Here is a 20,214-nt window from a genome sequence, read left to right on the forward strand (position 1 = left end):
ACTTTAAAGAAAATCATCTTAGTTTCTAAATAAATGCTAGACCTTTTCTACCAACTCAACTTTAACAAATCAAAAATATGAAGTTACTTATATCACAAAGTAGATTAACAAATTATTTTAAAACTTTAGCTGCTAGTTGTTTCCAGATCCTTAAGAGTAAATTACAAAATTACATGTACACACACACACACACACACACACACACACACACACACATAATAAGAATGTAAGGTTTATTTCCTAAAGTATTACTTTTGATAACCACTAACATTTGCACTGTTCCTTTGTAAAGTTGTGCTTTTGTTCAATTATGAATACAAATTCTGAATTTACTTTTGACATAGTCCTTGAGAAATATTAATACTTAAATTTATAGGCCTCATCTAAATACATCATAAAATACAATTCTGACATAGCATTTTCAGTAATTCTTAAAATATCTTCAAAATTATTGAGATTTTTAGGTAACAAACTGTCATTACTTACTCTCGTAAATTCTGAACTGTGTTTTGTATAGAAGCAGCTTTCAAGGAGTCTAGTATGAGAATGCATGGCCTATTAAGAGCAAAGGAAGAAATCAAGATGTACGTATTTGTATATGAAGTGAACCTAAATATCTGAAAATATCATTATAGCATGTACCTACCTTTTGCACACTTTCTTTGGTATTGACATACTTGTCTCAGTACTCTGAAATAACATAAATTTTTATGACTTTACAATTAAAACTAGTTTGAATAAATTAATATTCAGTTACTTTCTAAAATGTTTCAAATAACTTTGAAATTAAAATTTCAAATGAGTTATTTTCATCATCAAAAGTGAGTTAATTGCACTTTTCAAAATTCACTGATTTATTTTCTTACTAGAAGCCCGATGCATGAAGATTCGTGCTAGAATGGGCCTTCCTTTCCCTGGCTGCTGGCACCGCCTTTCCACTTCGGCCCTGCCTTCCCACGCTGCCCAGAGGCCCTGAGAGACTGGGATGGGGTGGAACGCCTGTGTCGTCGCCATGGTGACAATGCAGGCATCCGCGCCAGTCGCTCAGCGCCTGTGTATGCAAATTAACCGACATCTTTGGTGGGTTAATTTGCATACTCACTCTGATTGGCTGGTGGCATAGCGGGGGCACGGTCAATTTACATGTTTGTCTATTATTAGTAAGATACTGGTGAAACAGTAGTTTATACAGTTTTACATGTGGCCTGAAGAAGTTATGAACCTTTAATATGTCCTAAAAAATAATCTGGAACTTTAATTAATTACTTCTATTCAGAGTTATCATCTTCAGCAATGATAAGCAAATTAATTTAATCTATGCTTACATACATTCTCTACCTCAATAAATAATGTCGGTAGAGACACATTTCTTCCCTCTGAAGCACAAAAAGCAAAATATTAATGTATATTAAGCAAAAAAGATGGATTTTTTGTTGATAAATTTGAGAAACAATAGGTCAAACAAACATTTCTTTAAAGCAGAACTTCTCAGTATCTTTATTATCCTACCTAATAATAGACAAATATGCAAATTGACCATACCTCTGACACACCCACAAGCCACGCCCACCATCCAATCAGAGCAAGTATGCAAATTAACCCAACCAAGATGGCTACAGCCACAGAGAGCAAGGTTTCCTAGGTAACAGAGGAAGCCAAGCTTTCCACCTGCCCTTGCCAGGCCTAAGCCTCCACTCAAGCTACAAAGTTTCAATTATAGAAGGTAAACAAATTCACACAGAAATGGCGGCAGAATGGAGCTTGAGAGAGCAGGCCAGGGTTGTCCCTGGCAACAGGGGAAGCAAAGCTTTCCACACACCCTGGCCGGGCTCACCCACTTAAGGCTACAAAGTTTCAATTATAACCCCAACAGAAATGGCTGCCGGCCGCGGAGGGAGCCCCAGGCTTGGCTCCACTCCAGGCTACAAAGTTTCAATTGTAGGAGAATAAATTCCAGATACCAGGGCCTCCGCTTGGGTTGCCAGGGCACGTGGCCAGCCTGCAAACCACCACAGGCCCCTCACTCAGGCCGCCCCATGCCCCAAGGGAACCCCATCCTGATCAGGGACACCCTTCAGGACAAACCAGCTGGCCCCCACCCCTGTACCAGGCCTCTATCCTATCTAATAAAAGAGTACTATGCAGATTGATCATCACTGCAACACAAAATATAGCTGCCCCCATGTGGTCAAAGATCCTGCCCCCATGTGGACACAAGATGGCCACCACAAGATGGCCAGCAGGAGAGGGCAGTTGAGAAGGACCAGGCCTGCAAGGGAGGGCAGTTGAGAGGAACCAGGCTTGCAAGGGAGGGCAGTTGGAGGTGATCAACCCTGCAGGAGAGGGCAGTTAGGGGTGACCAGGCTGGCAGAGGAGGGAAGTTGGGGGCAAACAGGCTGGCAGCGGAGTGGTTAGGGGGTGATCAGGCTGGCAGGCAGAAGTGGTTAGGGGCAATCAGGAAGGCAGGCAGGCAAGCAGTTGGGAGCCATCAGTCCTGGATTGTGAGAGGGATGTCCGACTGCCCTCGAGGGGTCCCAGATTGGAGAGGGTATAGGCTGGGCTGAGGGACAACCCCCCTCTGTGCACGAATTTCGTGCACCAGGCCTCTAGTCTATATAATAAAAGCCTAAGCGACTGTTATGGTGGAATGACCAGAATAACCGGTCGCTATGATGCGCACTGACCAACATGGGGCAGATGCTCAACACAGAAGCTGCCCCCTGGTGGTCAGTGCACTCCCGCAGTGGGAGCGCCACTCAGCCAGAAGCCAGGCTCACAGCTGGCGAGCGCAGTGGCAATGGCGGGAGCCTCTCCCGCCTCTGCGGCAGCACTAAGGAGCAGTGAGCCCAGCGGTCAGGAGCAGAGAGCAGGCGGGCGGTAAGGAGCGAGGGGTTCTGGACTGTGCGCAGGATGTCCGCTTGCTGGCTGAGGGACCCCCCACCCCCACCAGTGCACCGGGCTTCTAGTTCTAATGTAACAGTGAATCTCTAAAACAGAAATAGCATCCAGGGTTTACCCAAATTAACTGACCTTAGAATCCCTTTTTATCATAAACTGCATCTTAGAACAAGTATTCCAAGAAACCCAATTTGGGAAACCTGGCTTAAAAGCAAGAAAGAACTCCCTATCCTGCCACTGTGCCAACAGAGAAGGAAACACCTTCCTTCTGCCAACCCAATACCAGTGACAGTTAAGACACAGGCCTGTGCCAGGGAGGCTGCTGCTATCTATGCTCACCAAAAATTCATTTGGTGGCTACCTTAATCGATTTAAGACATCAAATATAGACCATGCATACTAGTTTGGAGGCCCTTATATAGAAAAGTTAAAAGTAACTACCTTAGTCTCAGAAGCCATGTGGGTTGGCCTTAATTCTATTTTGAATGATTTTTATCAACAATTCACAATAGAAAGTAGAATATAAAAATACGCTTGCTTATTTTATTAATTATGCTAAGTTCAAAAAATTGCTAACATAAGAATAAAAGTAAATCTGACTCAGAGAAATGAGAAAAGTAGTCAACTAAGATGATCAGATAAACTACTATAAAACTAAACAAACCTAAGGAGTCCAAGTAAGATAAACAGATACAAAAAGAATGATAATATCTCAGGTTCTCTTTTCTACTCCCACAAAATCCATCAAAGAATCATAGGTAGCAAAAATTTAATTATGGGCCACCAATGTCACAGCCACCTAACTATGCTGTATTTAACAGATTCATGAGTTTCCCTTCCTTCAAATCTATAAAGAACACACTTACCTGGGAATCCACTGTACCCAAGGATAGTACTGAAGTAGTACGTAGATCTTTATCTAGTTAGAAATAACAAAGCAGTTATGAGTCTTTATGTCTAATACAAAGTATTTAGATAAGCATAAATTCTAATTTGTATGTATATAGTATTTAAAGGGGAAAAAATACCTGGAGTCTATTTTAACTTTTTCATGGTTGAAGTTATAAACAAAATTCAATCAACAGATAAAACTGACTATGGTCAGCTATTATCAGACAATACATAAACCCCAGAGCCAAACCTGAAATACCAGTTAGCTGAGTCTGTTTCTTATAAAAAGACAATCTTTAAAAATGGATCACTAACCAAAATATCTGCTATTTCTATTTATTTTTTTAAATATATTTTTATTGATTTCAGACAGAGGAAGGGAGAGGGAAAGAGAGATAGAAACATCAATGATAAGAGAGAATCATTGATCAATTGCCTTCTGCATACCCCAACTGAGGATTAAGCCCGCAACCAGAGCATGTGCCGTGACCGGGAATCGAACCATGACATCTTGGTTCATAGGTCAACACTCAACCACTGAGACACACCAGCTACGCAAAATGTCTGCTGTTTATAATGTGGAGGAGCATTAATTGCCTAGTAACGGTTCTTATAACCTATGATCATAGAGTGTTTCATAAGTTTACTTTTTAAGAAGAAGGTGATTAGAGAAAATTTAAGATAATCAGTTGCTTTATCATATACACCCCCTCCGCCCGGATTTTCGTCAGTGTTCATGATAATGACTATTATTAATTCTGCTTGCTGCTTGGGCTACAGCTACAGAACATATAATTCTGATTTTTCTTCTTCAAAGAAAATAGGCTTATTTGCTTGCTTAACTGGGTTGTAACGTAAGAAAAATCAAGGCAGAATTATAAGAAACCCATATTACCTAGCCAAATTACTGTGTCAACAAAAAACTGCGTTACTTTATATTAAGAAAAAATGGGGAATTTCAAGCTTGACTGAAGATCCACAGCATGGATCCTTAGTCATGCCGGCAAGATTATGCTATAAAAAGTGCCATGATGAAACTCGATATGAAAGTATATCAAGAATTACATATTGTCTATATAGGAGGCTGGCATATATCATGAAAATTTCAGCTTTCTTATTCTTCTAATAAGTTTAAAGATAATAAATAACTATGTTATCTTTTAACGTCATAATGTTCCCTCTAATCATTCCATGGTTGTTGCCATTAAAAACACCATTTATATTATGTTTATCACCTATTGTTTTGTTGTTGTGTTGGGATTGCTGAGCCTGGGATTGCTGGGATATGGTTTGTGGAAAATCTTCATACACAGCTTCTTCTAACCACGGAAAACAAATGACTGCAAGGTACCAGTGAGACCTGTTGAAAAAGAAATACAATCTTAATAACACAAAATCTAAACAATGCCGAAGAATACATCCTAGAACTACAGCTAAGAAAGGGGGTGTGACAAACTTTGCATTAATTTTGAAGAAGTCAATTATAATATCTGATATAATATAGAACACACATCCCAAAACTAATTAAGTACGAAGTAAGACTACTTAGGATAAAATCTGAGTAATTCAAACTTATTTACTTTCCTATAGTCAGTGTTTTCTGTCGAGGATCTGCTTTAATAAATAGACTCGAAGCATAATCATTTTTCTACTAGTTCTTAAAGAGCTTACCCTCAAATATTTGAAGATTCATGCTAATATCTTTTGATCTTTTCTTGAGTTCAAAAAAACATTCAATGCCTCAGGCATTACAGTTTTGTGCTCATTTGTCATTTTATTTTTTTCACTATTATTTACAATATAACTACTGTCAAAACAAAATCCAAGATACATAACTCATTGTTTTAGCTAATGAGTGGATTAAAAAACGGTGGTACATCTACACAATGGAATACTTTGCTGCTGTAAAAAGGAAGGAACTCCTACCATTTGCAACAGCATGGATGGACCTGGAGAGCATTATGCTAAGCAAAATAAGTCAGTTGGAGAAAGATAAATATCACATGATCTCACTCACTTATGGAATATAATGAACAACATAAACTGATGAACAAAAACAGATCCAGAGACAGAGAAGCATCACTCAGACTGTCAAACCTCAGAGGGAAGGCAGGGGAGGGTGGGGGTAAGGGAGAGAGATCAACCAAAGGACTTGTATGCATGCACATAAGCCTAACCAATGGACACAGACACCAGGAGGGTGAGGGGGGCAATGGGAGATAAGGACACATATGTAATACCTTAATCAATAAAGAAAAAAATAAAATAAATAAATAATAATAACACCTGGGAATAATATACCCACACTTTTTACTGATTATCTATCTAAATACACCCCAAATACTTTTCTGCACCCTCTCCAATTTTCTTTTGAAATAATCCGAAATACTCACGACTCATTTACAGGCACAAAGATGTAATCTTTATTAAAGATGTTTATGTTGCGAGTCCATGTTCTTACCCTTTTATGTCTTCTTTGTGCCATTCTGGGAATATGAAAGACAGATATATTTGATATATAAATAATTAAAAATTTAAGATAATGATTTCAAGAGTCATTTTTATAACTGAAAACTGCTAGGTTTAGTTTACCTAACCATCTTTTTAAAGATATATAACACACTAGAAAATTATCTCCTTTTATTAACTCCTGGGTATTCTTAAATCTGATCCCTGTTTATAAATAATGTAATAGAAGGCAACAATTTATAAAATGTTATGTAGATTCTACAAGTGGCACAACTGACTATAAACAACTATACTTATTTATTCTGTTTAGTTTCATCTTCACATGGTATAAAACACTATTAATAAACCTTAACAGAATTGTCTAAATGTTATATCTGTGAATAAGGAGGTGTTTTAAAACATAATGAAAGAGGAAGAAGGAGGCAGATGTTCTTAGATTTTTAAAGCTGACACTTGTCTCCCTTCATTTGTTATATAAAGAAACTATAAGACAATGAGTTAAGTATATCCATCTTTCATTTTATTTCTTCAACAAATATTTATTAGGTTCCTAAGAACAAATAATGACATCACCCACACTGACCTAAAGGAATTTATTTTAAAAGGAGGCCAGAAAAAACAAACCCACAACAAATAATTAAAATATAAGTGTCATAAGGAATGACATTACAGCATCCAGAAAGCCACCTATAAAAGGGTTGGGACACCCACAAAAAACAAATGGAATAGTTTATTTTCTTTACATCAGGGGTGGGGAAAGTCCATGGGCCCAATAAGGTTTGAGAAATCATTTGGTCTGGCCCTGCCAAGGCAACCGCAGGTAGGACTCGAAAGTCAATAAATCTAGGAGCTTTTTTTTCATAGCAACATACATTTATATTAAGTGAATTATATTAAGTGAATGCTGTTATAAATATCTAAATGGCCCTTGGCAGAAAAAAGGTTCCCCACCCCTGCTTTACTAAATCCATCAGGGAAGATATCAAACCAAGTTTGGATGTCAAAAAATAATTTTAGGAAGGGGATGGCATTTAACAGTGGCATAAAGGAGGTGGTATGTGACTTCTGGATCAGGGATCCATCCCTTGAAGAACCTCTTTTTATGCAGGAAATTAAACAAATCATTAAGTTCTTAAAGATTTATATACCAAGTAATATAGGAAATAGACATCTTTGCCCAATACCTGTTCATCTGACTAACCAAACTTGCAAGGGCAGACATGGGAAATAAGATGGGATCCAGAAAGGGCTAAAAGATGTGATAGGAATGAACATTGTATGTAGAAGACTAACTTCATAAAATAATATGGAGTCATATGTTCACTGAGTTTTTTATTTCAGAATGGCCCAACCATTACAAGATTATAAACAACTGCTTTCCTCTAGTGTATAGTCTATTAATTTTCCATTTGAAAATCAAAAGGATGCCAAGTTTTCTGTGTTATGTTGGTGTTTGGTAGATTTCCTGATTATGTTAACTTTATTTGATTGGGAATATATTACACATGGGATGGGGCAAGGAGAATAGGAAGGAATATGGGAGCCACAAATAAATCTTGTTCTCAGTTCCTAACTGTGTAGAAAATCCTCAATCAAATGTCTAACAGTTCTCCCCCCATTAAATGATACACATTATTATTTATTGTTTTATTCAAGTTCTTAGCATGTACCAAGCACTGAGAAAAAGGCACTAGGGATAGTAGAAAATAAGGCAGATAAAGTCCCTGACCTCATGGAGCTTATACTTGAGGGTGAGAAACTGCCAGAATTACTCCCCAAGGTGGAAGGTAAAGAAGAAATCACCTAGTTTCTTCCTTCCTTCCTTCCCAACTCCCAGTGTCCCCCAAAGGAAGTGCACTTGGAAATGCAGCCTGCAAGAGTCCGCCTCCCTTTGAGAGGGAGCAGTACCATGGAGGGGTGAGAAATGTCTCACAGAACAACAGACCCAGCACCTGCACAAGTGGTAATATTACTCACTCAAGGGAACACTATACGAGGTTATTTCATTAGAATCATCAAAATGGTATATTTGCCTCTCAAAACGTAAGTATAACGGAAGATAGACTTACGAAAGATTTGGATTATCTTCTGTTAAGTTATTTTCCTTTCTCGTCAAGCATTTATAGAAAAAGCTACTAAAAATGTGACTTCGTTCAACAAGTTCATTTGATGCCTTTTCCAATATAAGATACCTGGTAAAGTAGCAATACCACAAAATTAAATTATTTTTAGATTTCACCTGGTCTCCCCCCAATTATCTTATGTGTTCTGAGAATCTTCATTTTTATATCCAATTAGATTCAAAGCAATCTTGCAATTTGCTCTAATTTCAATTCTTTTTGTTTTTTAGTTACTTCAAAGACCTGCACCAAGACTGTTTAAAGCAGAAATTGCCCACTTATTCATTTATTCACTTAACAAATATTTATCAAATACTTAACATGTGGTGAGTACCATATTTATACTACAGACACAAAAGAAAAGAAAAAAAATCTTAATAATTCTGAGACATGACTAATCGCTAAATTCTTAGTCCATTTCTATACTAAAAGTTCTTCAACATAAGATTATAATTCAATCACTGAATAATTAAACCTTTCATGATTAGAGAATTCAACTATTCCTTTTTTTGTTTGTTGTTAAACCTCACCTGAGGGTATTTTTCCCATTGATTTTTAAGAAAGTGGGAGGGAGGAAAAGAGGGAGAGAGACATCAATGTAAGAGAGACACACTAATTGGTTGCCTCCCACACTGCCCCAACCAGGGCTGGGAATCGAACCCAAGACCCTTAGGTACCTGTGCCTGTGCTCCAACCACTGGGCAACACAGGCTAGGGCAGAACTCTACTATTTTTAATGTTTATGCAGGTTTGAAAATTACCTTATAATTACTTTTTTTTAAAAAACATAACAGACAAAGAAAATGAGAAGTTTTTCTATAATGCGGTTATGGGATAGATATACTACAGGGAAGGAGACACAAAGAATGCTTGATCTGAATGATGATTAAGATGGGTGTATACATATGTGAACATCAGCTTTATACTTTAGTACTTGAAAGTTATTCATCAATTTAAAAAATAAAGTTAGAATCCCCTCTGAAAATAAGGAACACAGATATAGGCAGTTATGTGAAAAGGAAATATAGGAAAATACTATTAAATCTGCATTAAAAATAAAATTTTATTAATTAATTCCAAAAAACATATTAAAATACCAAAAAATGATCCATTTCATCTCATAAAATATAAATTTGATACTATTATAGGATACAAAAATAAGATTCAAAGTGCTTAACCTTTGAAGGGAGAATGATTATAAAACTACCAAGTAACTTTAAAATAAGGCAAAATAGTATAAGTACCATAAAAGAGATGCAAATGAAGTTTTATGGAAGTTAATAATATCTGTTTAGAAGATCAGGAAAAGTTTCACAAAGGTACCACTTGAAAGGAACCTTGAAAGGGAATAAAATTTCAACAAGTTTAAATAAGAGGTGAGAATTCCAGGAAGCAGGAAAAACAGAGCAAGGGATGGGCTTTGTTTAGCAAACTGTGTATAATTCAATTTTGCTGGACTATGTAGTACATATATGTAGATGGCTGAAAAGATAGATTGGTGTCATATTATCAAGATCCTCAAATGCCAGACTGTGTTTGAACTCATTTTAACAGGTAATAAGATATTACTAAAAGTTCCTAAGAATTGCTTTCTTAGAGCAGTTTAAGAAAAATAAAGTTAAAAAAACAGAGACAAAAGATACAGGAAGACTACTTAAAAAGGCCGAATGACAATTACGGGTGTAAGGAGATAAGGAGTACTAGAAAGATCATGACAACAAAAGAAAGAGATTAAATGAACTTGAGAGACAGAATCTGTTAAAATTGGCAACTCAATATGTAGAAAGCGAATTGGGGGGGGCAGGGGGGGGAGGAATAAAGAGTCCATGATAATGGAGACTTTCACTCCCAGTCTAGATTGAATAATATGGACCAGATTTACCCTTCTGCTTGAAAAAAAAAAATGAAACAAAATATTTACAACAATCGTTTTTAAAACCCTGGACATCAGGCAACAAAGAACAGTGATCTTTGAGATACGTGAAACAAGGTAAGCTCCACTAATGCCCTCAGTACTGCCTTGACAGTTTCCAGGCTGCAGCACAAGGAGTAACCCATTGAGGCCTGACAGACTCCCCGAGTTGAAGAGATGGATGCGAGTCAGAAGAGACCAAGGCAGCCAGGGTTCGCAGATCTGAATATTGGAAAGAAAAGAACTGTCTGCATAGAGAACTCCAAACACCTTCAGAAAGTTCTCAAGTGGTCAGCAGCATATTGATCATTGTACGGGTGTAAGGAAAATACCCAAGGCTGAGGGGAAAAAACTACCTGGAAAGATGAGATAGAACGGTACCCAGCATTTCCACAGGCCATGGGAATTATGCCTTTTCCTACCAGCCAGGCTGGAAAACCTCGTGATTCGTGAGGCACCAGGTAGAACACTCTGAAAGGTCTTTCCTCAGAGGTGGGGATTAATTTGATGATCTTGGCTAACAAATCACAAAAAGCATGATCCTTAAAAGCATCAAACTGCTTCCAAACAATCTGTGTTCCATAATAAAATTCAATTAATATTTATAGGAATACAAAAATGCCCAGCACCCAATAAAAAAAAATCACCAGACATGCAAAGAAGCAAAACAAAACAAAAAACACTCACAATGAAAAAGAAAAACTGGTCCAAAACTGACACAGGTGTTAGAATAAGTAGAAAAGGACATTGAAACAGTTATTATAACTATATTCCAAACAGTTACTATAACTAAATAAATACATGGGAGATAAAAAAAAAGGACCCAAATTAAACTTCTAGAGATTAAATCTACAATGTTAAGGATAAAGAGTAAATGCTAGTGTGAGATTTGGGGCCTGAGTGACTAGACTAAGTACCGGATTATCAGTAAAATAGGGCTTAGGTAAAATGACAATAAATTTAGTTTGAGAGGGGTCAATGAAATAATTAGAGACATCTAAAAGAAATGAAGGGATACAGTACAAAATAAAGGCTAAAAACAAATTACCTTTGCATGAAAGTTGATAAAACTTGCCTATCTATTCCTTCAGCTTGGCTATACAAAAATTTGAAAGTTTATTTTTAAATAGTGATACGGATTTTTAAAATGACTGTTAACTCTTAATTGTGCTTAAAGACACAATAGATAACTACACAGAGTTGCTTCTTTTCAGTCAGTTCCTAAAGTGATTTGTAATTATGTAAGTAGTTCCTTCATCACAATAATAGTCAAAGAAGAATAAATCAAAAACAAACAAAAACTAAAACAAACTAAAAACAGTAGCTCTTCGGAAGTACATAGTATCTATTGGAAATAAGGGAATACAACTGAGTTAGTCAACTCTAGAAAACGTTTGTAGACAAAAAGTTTTCAAATCTCGTATCTTGGCAGGTTACTTTTATCTAGAGTTAAATACTTCAGATATAAAAACATTTACTTTAAGATTCACATCAACACCTGTAAAGCAAATGAGATCATTTAGCATTGTACTTACTTAAGGTAGAAATCAATAATTACATCATTAAGAAACTCCCCTTCTTCTAAGCACTCCAGATCTTCACTAGTTACTCCTAATCCCCCCTTGGTAGGTGGTGGAGGATATACAATCAACCTTAAAAGTAAAAAATAAAGTTCAAGTATATTGGTATTAAAAATTCTAGTATCAAAAAGATTTGTCATATCGTACAATAACAGGGTAGTAGTATTCAATAACTAAAATACGTAGAGTAAAAAATATTTGACAGGATACGAGCAATTATATTTTCCTCCCTTTATTTTCATAAGCTACTTATAGTAGTCTCACTGAGCATCTTTTCCTTTCCAATCCTTCTCATGTAGGCTGGTCTCAATATCTGTTAAATCAATAGGTTATATCTCACAATCAATCACAACACCATTGAGGATGTCTATCTTCTGCATAATTTTTAACTTTCAACAAACTGATATAATAAAACCATGGATGATTTTCCTATGGTATACTTTCCAACTCTAAGTGAATCCCTATTCAGATTCCTAGTTCCTTTCTATTCAGAAGAGCCAGCAATAAAAAACTATGCTCTACTGGTGGCTAGTCTAAGCCAGCAGCTGGGTAATGGAAATAATAGAGAGCTTAAGGAAGCAAGTTCCCTATAATAAAGTGCTTATAATGTAAAACTTAAGAGAAGATAAGGGAAAAAAATAATTAGAACACAACCACAAAGAAGTAGAAAATAGATGACAACTAATTAGGCATCTTTCTTCTAGCATTCTCTCTTGAAATTCAGAAATAAGACCAGTAGCAGCTGTGAATTCTTGACTATAGTCTTGGCATAGACAGGTGCACAAATCTATACTAATAAAAGGGTAATTTGCAAATGGTTGTGACGCTCTCACGCTATAACGACCGATCAGCAGGAGGCTGCATGCACGGCAGGCACAGGTGGGTGGGACTACATGCGCGGCGAGACTGGGACGTGAGGCTGCGTGTCCCGCCTGGTGCCAGCTGGGACGTATGCTGTTATTGTTTATTTATTAATAAATGTATATATTACTTTCATATACATTTTACTAATTTTCTTTCATCTCTGACACTTCTATTATAGAGAAATGGCAAACAGCAATATAAAATATTTCCTCTAATTAATTCCCTTTTAATGTGCACAAATTTCATGCACTGGGCCACTAGTATAGTAAATAATAAAGGTATAATATGTACTTCTTGAACTAGGAAGATTTAAGAAGATAAAAGTCAGCCGAAATTGACTTAATCTTGATAAGCATGACACCTAAACCAAAAAAGACTGAAAATTTTAAATGCTAATATTATAGTTTCTATTTATCAGCTATTTTCCTATCCTGTGCTTTCCTGTGGTGTTTTTTTTTCCCTAAAACACAGAAAATGAATACACAGAGGAATAAAACCACCCTCAAATGCATAGACTCCCAATTCTGCCTTCCCACCATGAGAAGATATATAAAAGATGAAATATAAACCAAAAAAAAGCAATTTCTGAAAGGGAAGTTCTGACAAATTCTAAAATACCTTAAATTGAGGCACAATTTAATAAGTAATTTAATTTTCCTATTATATATTCAGATATAAAATATATAATCTTAAAAATCGTACATTGCTATTTAAATATTTTCAATAAATGCTTTAATCTTACAAAATTTGATAGTTTGGCTACTATTTCTGTCTTATTAACATAAAACTAAATGAAATGGCACAACTGTTTTTCTTAATAAAATTTTTTAACTTTTCATAAGTTTAGAAAAAACATTATTTTCATTATTAGCCATTTAGTGTGAAAGTAAAACTCAAAACATTTAAAAAGGTAGACTACTTAAAATCAGCCACATGAGTGAAAAGGACTAGCGTGCCCACCTATTGCAAACGGGACATGACACAGTACATACTTCTGAACAGGTCCAGTGTGCCTGACTTCTCGCCATTCTTCATCTGGGTTAGTTGTAATAGAAAGTGAGTAGCAACCGCTACTTTGCTTCTGCAGGAAGGTGTAATTAGGTTTGGCTGCATCTATATTTGAGGGCTGACAGGAAATGGGGAGAAAAGTCTCCTTATAGATACATAAATACATATTAACTCTGAAAAGAACAGTCAAAACCTAGACTTGTAAGAGAAAATGTGACTAAAAGAAATCCAAATCACGGAATTATATCTATACTTTTAGAATTTCTGCAAAGATATAAGCATCAAAATAATACTACTGATCAAAAGATATTGTACATAATGAAAGTTTCAGTTGAAGTGTTACTTATAAATCTGAGCTTTATAATTAAAAGAGAATCTGTGTAGCTCAAAATGAACAAAAGAGGTGATAATATAATAGAAAAAAATTTTTAAAGAGGGACTGAAAGAGTTTATAATAATATAAATTGATATTCTATTATTAAATGGAAAAGTAGAATGTAAATTTGTATATACAATATAGTTACCATACAAAATGGTTACAATCCTATCTAATAAAAGAGTAATATGCAAATTGACCATCACTCCAACACACAAGATGGCTGCCCCCATGTGGTCAAAGATGGTTGCCCCCATGTGGACACAAGATGGCCAGCAGGGGAAGGGAGTTGTGAGGGATCAGGTCTGCAAGGGAGGGCAGTTGTGGGAAATCAGGCCAGCAGGGGAGGGCAATTGGGGGGGACCCAGGCCTGCAGGGGAGAGCAGTTGGGGGGGACCAGGTCTGCAGGGGAGGGCAGTTAGGGGCAAACAGGCCTGCAGGGGAGGGCAGTTAGGGTCAAACAGGCTGGCAGGGGAGCAGTTAGGCATCAATCAGGCTGGCGGGGGTGGGGTGGGTGGGGGTTATCAGGCTGGCAGGCAGAAGCAGTTAGGGGCAATCAGGAAGGCAGGCAGGCGAGAAGTTGGGAGCCAGTAGTCCTGGATTGTGAGAGGGATGTCCGACTGCCCGTTTAGGATTGGGCCTAAATGGGCAGTTGGACATCCCCCGAGGGGTCCCAGATTGGAGAGGGTACAGGCTGGACTGAGGGACACTCCCCCACCCCCGGCATGAATTTCGTGCACCGGGCCTCTAGTGTGTACATAAAGAACGAAAATCTCACACCTTGTCTTTCTAATGTGGCTTCCTACAAGCCTTCTAAATGACAGATTAGCCCCTGACCAGACAGACTGTCCTGTGTGTAGGTATACATGCACATGCATGCTCCACAGCAAACTTAATAAACACTTCTCTCTAGAGGTTTTTTTAAAAAAGAGCATATTTAAACTTACTATGAATTGTTTCAAGGTAATTTTAGACTTACAGAAGAGTTGCAAAAAACAAGCCTCTCCCAGATTCCAGTTAATATTAACATCTTATATAACCACTAGTAGCCCTGCATACGAATCCATGCACCAGTAGCTCACCAGTAGCTCGCTGCCACCCTCCAGTGGCTCTCCATACGATGCCCCGCCCTCCTATGGCTCCCCCATCCCTCCTCCCCTGCCTCCCCTCATAGCTTGCTGCCCTGCCCCCTCCTTTAGTTCTCCACCACCCGCTTATAGCCAGTAGCTCGCTACCGCCCTCCTGTAGCTCTCTGCCCACTGCCCCGCCCTCCTGTAGCTCCCTCTGCTCCCCAGCCACCTTCATAGCTTGCTGCCCTGCCCCCTCCTGTAGCTCTCTGCCGCCCACTTGTAGCTCGCTGCCCCACCCTCCTGCTGATCCGTGATCTGGTCATTACATGGTCGGTCATTACACTTCACGGCGTAACGACCATTTGCATATTACATCTTTATTATATAGGATAGTACAATTATCAAAACTAAGACATTAACCCTGGTATAATATTATACGGTAAACTACAGACTTTATTCTGTTTCAACTAGTTTTTCCACTAATATCTTGTTCCTGTTTCAGGACCTTACAATGCTTCAATCTTCCCTTATCTTTCATAACCTTGGTATTTTTAAAGAGTATCAATCAGTTATTTTGTAACCAGGTTTCTCTGGGTTTTTTCTCATGATTAGATTGAAGTTATACAATATTGGAAGAATACCACAGAAGTGGTGTACCCTTCTCGGTGGATGATGTGTCAGGTATTATGTCAGAATGTCTTATTACTGGTGGTATTAACTCGGATCACTTGGGTTAAGGTGATGTCTGCCAGTATTCTCCACTGTTACTACTTTTTGTAATTAATAAATATATTGGGGAAGAGATTTTGAGATTATGCACATATCCTGTTTCTCCTTAAATTTTCACCCATTAACTTTAGCACCCAATCAAACTATGTTTTTTCTAATGGTGGTTTTATATTTCTCTCATTCTTTATATTTATTAATTGGAATACTTTTCTAAGAAAGATGTGTCCCTTATCCATCATTTATTATTTATGTATTCATTCATTAATTCAGTTATTTATTTTTATCAATATAGATTTTTTGGTATTCATGTTATTCTTTAGTTATAATGACACACTATCATTATTGAGTTTGCTGATCAAACTGTTCTAGCTTTGGCACTGGGAGTTCTTCAGGTTGGCTATTGTGCCCTTTAGACAAAAGAGCATTTTGAAATCAGCTTAATTTCAATCAAAGAATTTTCACCAAACCTTCTCCCACCCCCTCACCAATTATATTAATCATATGCTAACCTGAGATATTGATTGCATCTTTATTTCTTCAGCAGCAACAGCAAGGAAGGAACAAGTTGAAGCACAGTAATAATGAATAAAAGAACTTTCTTTCGAAGAAAGGTTCTGAAATAAAGGAAATGCCTGAACCCAAGACAATGGGTAAGAAAGCTCTAATTCTCCAGTGGTTGTACTTATTTCTGTCATAATATCTTTCAATTTCAATTCTTCTCTTTGTGAAATAGGATTGTGTAGCTCAAGGAAAATGAATTCACTGGATTTTGCTATTAAAAAAAAAACAACAACAATTTTTATCAATAGCATTATTTTTCAAGGGCATTATAATTAAAATAACTTGACTATTATTAACAGTAAGGTTGGTATATAACCACTAGCAAAGTAATCCAGGCAAATTAAATCCCAAAATAGGCCATTAGTAACTAGAACCAAAACTGACAATTTTTAGACTCCTTACTGCATTAGAATGTCAACTCCACAAGGATATTGACCTCTGTTATTTCCAGGACCTGGTGCTTAGGAGGTCTAGTAAATATTTGTTACTGGATGTATAAATAAATCAATCAATGGTAACAAAGCAATTAATTATTTTTCTCTACCCTCCTCCATATATCAAATTTACTCATTTTAAAAATGTTCCAATCAAACACTTCCTTCAATATCATTTTCTTTAATCAATCATTTCAACAGTGGTCTCAAATGACATTCTCTTCCCCGAAAATGATTATAAATGGCTAATTATATTTCTCCAACTTCTCTGCTATGCAATCATAAATCTTCCCAATTAATTTGGAATTAGAATAGCAAGATAACTAATTTTAAATATATATATATACACACACACACACACACACACACACATATATATATGTAAGTATAATGGGAGCATACAGAAAAGTAGTCGTACTCAATCCAGTCTTAGAGAAAGGATATATAAGTAAACTGAGCTTCTCTTTAGAAACTGAAGAAAATGTTGAAGTTAAATACTTCTGTATTTTATTTAACTTTGTCACTAATTAGCTCAGTCATAATTCATTTTGAAATCAGGGCAAGAAACTCATAAGAAAGGTAGCCAAGGATGGTAACTGACTAAAAGATAAGGTATTCCTTTTATTTCAGAAAATAATGTCATTTGATTGAGTAAAAGAAGTATCAGGAGAAATTATGTGAATAAATAGAATAATTTATCTTACATATTAAGGCATAAATTTTTTTAATTCAATGAACTTAACTTCAAATCAGTGAAATTACATCTTATTAAATTACTTCAGAAGAAAACTAGTTATTTACAGGACTTCTCAGGTTATCCTGACATTCAGAAATAATTTTATACTCACATTGCTGGCTTAACATAGAGTTTTCTAATTGGGTCTGAATGTCCTGAAGATAATGTGATGAGACCCAGAGGAAAAGGATAGCAAGACTCCTTTTACTGTGATCATCATCCTTACTTTTCCATAACCCAAACCTCTTTAAATGTGTGGTATCCACTAGCAATAAAACCTCATTCAAGGACACTAAAACAAATAAAATATAACAAATTAATAAGTTAATCTATTTAGGAATACAACACTTATACACTATCTAATCTATATATATATATATAAAAGCCTAACTGACCAACCGACCAAACAACCAAGACTGGTCGACCGCTCACTATGATGCGCACTGACCACCAGGAGACAGACACTCAACGTAGGAGCTGCCCCTGGTGGTCAGTGCACTCCCATAGCAGGAGTGCCACTCAGCTGACTGACGAGTGCCAGACGCAGGGCTCACGGCTGGCTGCTGCAGCCCCAAGACTGCAGCGGAGCAGCAGCAAGCCTACAGAGCGGCGGTGACAGCAGCAGGCACAGCGGGGCCGGGATAAGCAGGAACGGCAGGCAGGAGCAGCAGGTGGCATTGGACTGCAGGTTTTGGCCCGATGCCCGCAGGCTATGCTGAGGGGCCCCACCGGTGCACACCGGGCCTCTAGTATACTATATTTTCAAAAAGAATTATTTTTCAAAAGCATAATTTCCAGTGCACTTCATTGAACTTAGCTGAAATTCCCCAAACAATATTATTACAGTAACAAATATCACATTACAATTAGAAAAGACCAAATAATTAAATGTAGCAATTTAGTCTCTCACACTTATATGATCTCAGTTATATCGAGGAATGTAAAGTATTAAATTTCCACAGCATAAAAAACCTTGTCCAGAGAGATTTCTTACTAAGAATTCCATTAATACTACCAAAATGGGAAGAAAGAAAAAAAAAAAAAAGACTATCTTACTAATGCAGAAAAGTAAGCATAATATAACTTAGAAAATTATGTATTTCTATCTTGGTCAATACTATCAACCAGGCCTCCAAATGCTATCATAAGCCAATTTATGCCTCTCTTTCTTCTCCCAAAACATCTGCAGTCTAATTCTACTATACAGATTAGCCACTATGAAAAGATTCTCAAGAAGAGTATATATGAGCTTCTGGGTGGTCTTAGATGATATTTCTTTTTAAATTCTTGAAGGTTTTTTTTTTTTTAATTTTTTTTTTATTGATTTTTTACAGAGAGGAAGGGAGAGAGATAGAGAGCCAGAAACATCGATGAGAGAGAAACATCGATCAGCTGCCTCCTATACACACCCCACTGGGGGTGTGCCTACAACCAAGGTACATGCCCCTGACCGGAACCGAACCTGGGACCCTTCAGTCCGCAGGCCGACGCTCTATCCACTGAGCCAAACCGGTTTCGGCAAATTCTTGAAGGTTTTACTTCTCAAAATTTCTAGGTAATCACTGAATTATCACTCTTCCTCCCTCTTGCTGTCCTAAAAGAATCCCCTCTGAGGACCCTTTTTTTAAATTCAAAGAAATATATAAATTAGTATAAAGAAGTCCCAAAGGTCATCCGGTACAACTTTAAGAAAACAAGCAGCTAAACTAGGAATATAAATATCAGCTAAGTAAGTATAAACCCAGGATAGGAACTGACTTGAAATAAATTTCTTAGCACTCCTCCCCTCATTATCTTTTAGAACCTTCCTACTCAAATGTAGTCCTCAGCCTCTGACATTGACATCACCTGGGAGCCTGTAGAAATACAGAAAATCAGGCCCCACCCTAGATCTACTGAATCAGAATTGTCAGTGTAACAAAAAATCCCAGGTGATTCATATGAACATGAAAGTTTGAAAGCATTTTACAATAAGCATTCAAATACTTATTAACTAATTATCTTAATGTTCCCTTGCCAGCCATTCTTTTTTTACTTTTTCTTGTAGGTTAACCCATTTTAAACATCTATTTATTTCATATTTCCTCCTTCTTTCATTCTTTCATTCCCTTATTCCATTTCTCCATGTCTTTTTCTTGTTCCTTTCTGCATTTCTTTCTATTTACCCTCAGGGCCTGTCTGCATGCATACCAGCCTACCTTTTCTCTCCTCCTATCCTGTCCCATCCTACCCTATCTCCCCTCTTTCCTTTACTCTCTATTTACTGGCTCCTTTCCATAGATTATCAATTACCTATCTATGGCTCTATCTATATTTTATATTCCTACCTACCTAACCTTCCTATCTATCATCCATCCACCTTATATTGTACTGTAATATTTTAACTGACTTCTTTTTAGATTTCTTTCCCCACTGTCCAAAATTGCACTTAATTTTCTTACTAGTTCCTCCTTTTCAAATCCTCTCATGCTCACATTTTCTTTCACTTTTTATATTTCACTCTTCCTACTGACTCATCACTCTATTTAAACTTCTTTCCCCTCACGTCCTCCCTTTGTCTCTTTCC

General features: G+C 37.0%; 1 protein-coding gene across 1 annotated transcript in view; it reads right to left on the minus strand.

Annotated features, from left to right (window-relative positions):
• The window catches only part of SENP7 (SUMO specific peptidase 7), a 163,987-nt gene that overhangs the window by 4,098 nt on the left and 139,675 nt on the right, over positions 1–20,214 (minus strand). Inside the window, exons 13-22 of the mRNA XM_054714050.1 lie at positions 17,761–17,940; positions 16,427–16,689; positions 13,727–13,860; positions 11,826–11,942; positions 8,328–8,450; positions 6,183–6,275; positions 5,025–5,149; positions 3,765–3,817; positions 647–690; positions 487–555 (exon numbers count right to left, since the gene is read on the minus strand). Of these exons, the coding sequence (XP_054570025.1) occupies positions 487–555; positions 647–690; positions 3,765–3,817; positions 5,025–5,149; positions 6,183–6,275; positions 8,328–8,450; positions 11,826–11,942; positions 13,727–13,860; positions 16,427–16,689; positions 17,761–17,940 (1,201 nt within the window). The remainder of the gene's footprint in view (positions 1–486; positions 556–646; positions 691–3,764; positions 3,818–5,024; positions 5,150–6,182; positions 6,276–8,327; positions 8,451–11,825; positions 11,943–13,726; positions 13,861–16,426; positions 16,690–17,760; positions 17,941–20,214) is intronic.

This window comes from Eptesicus fuscus, chromosome 3 (genome assembly GCF_027574615.1).
Source record: "Eptesicus fuscus isolate TK198812 chromosome 3, DD_ASM_mEF_20220401, whole genome shotgun sequence".
In the NCBI taxonomy this organism is placed as follows: domain Eukaryota; kingdom Metazoa; phylum Chordata; class Mammalia; order Chiroptera; family Vespertilionidae; genus Eptesicus; species Eptesicus fuscus.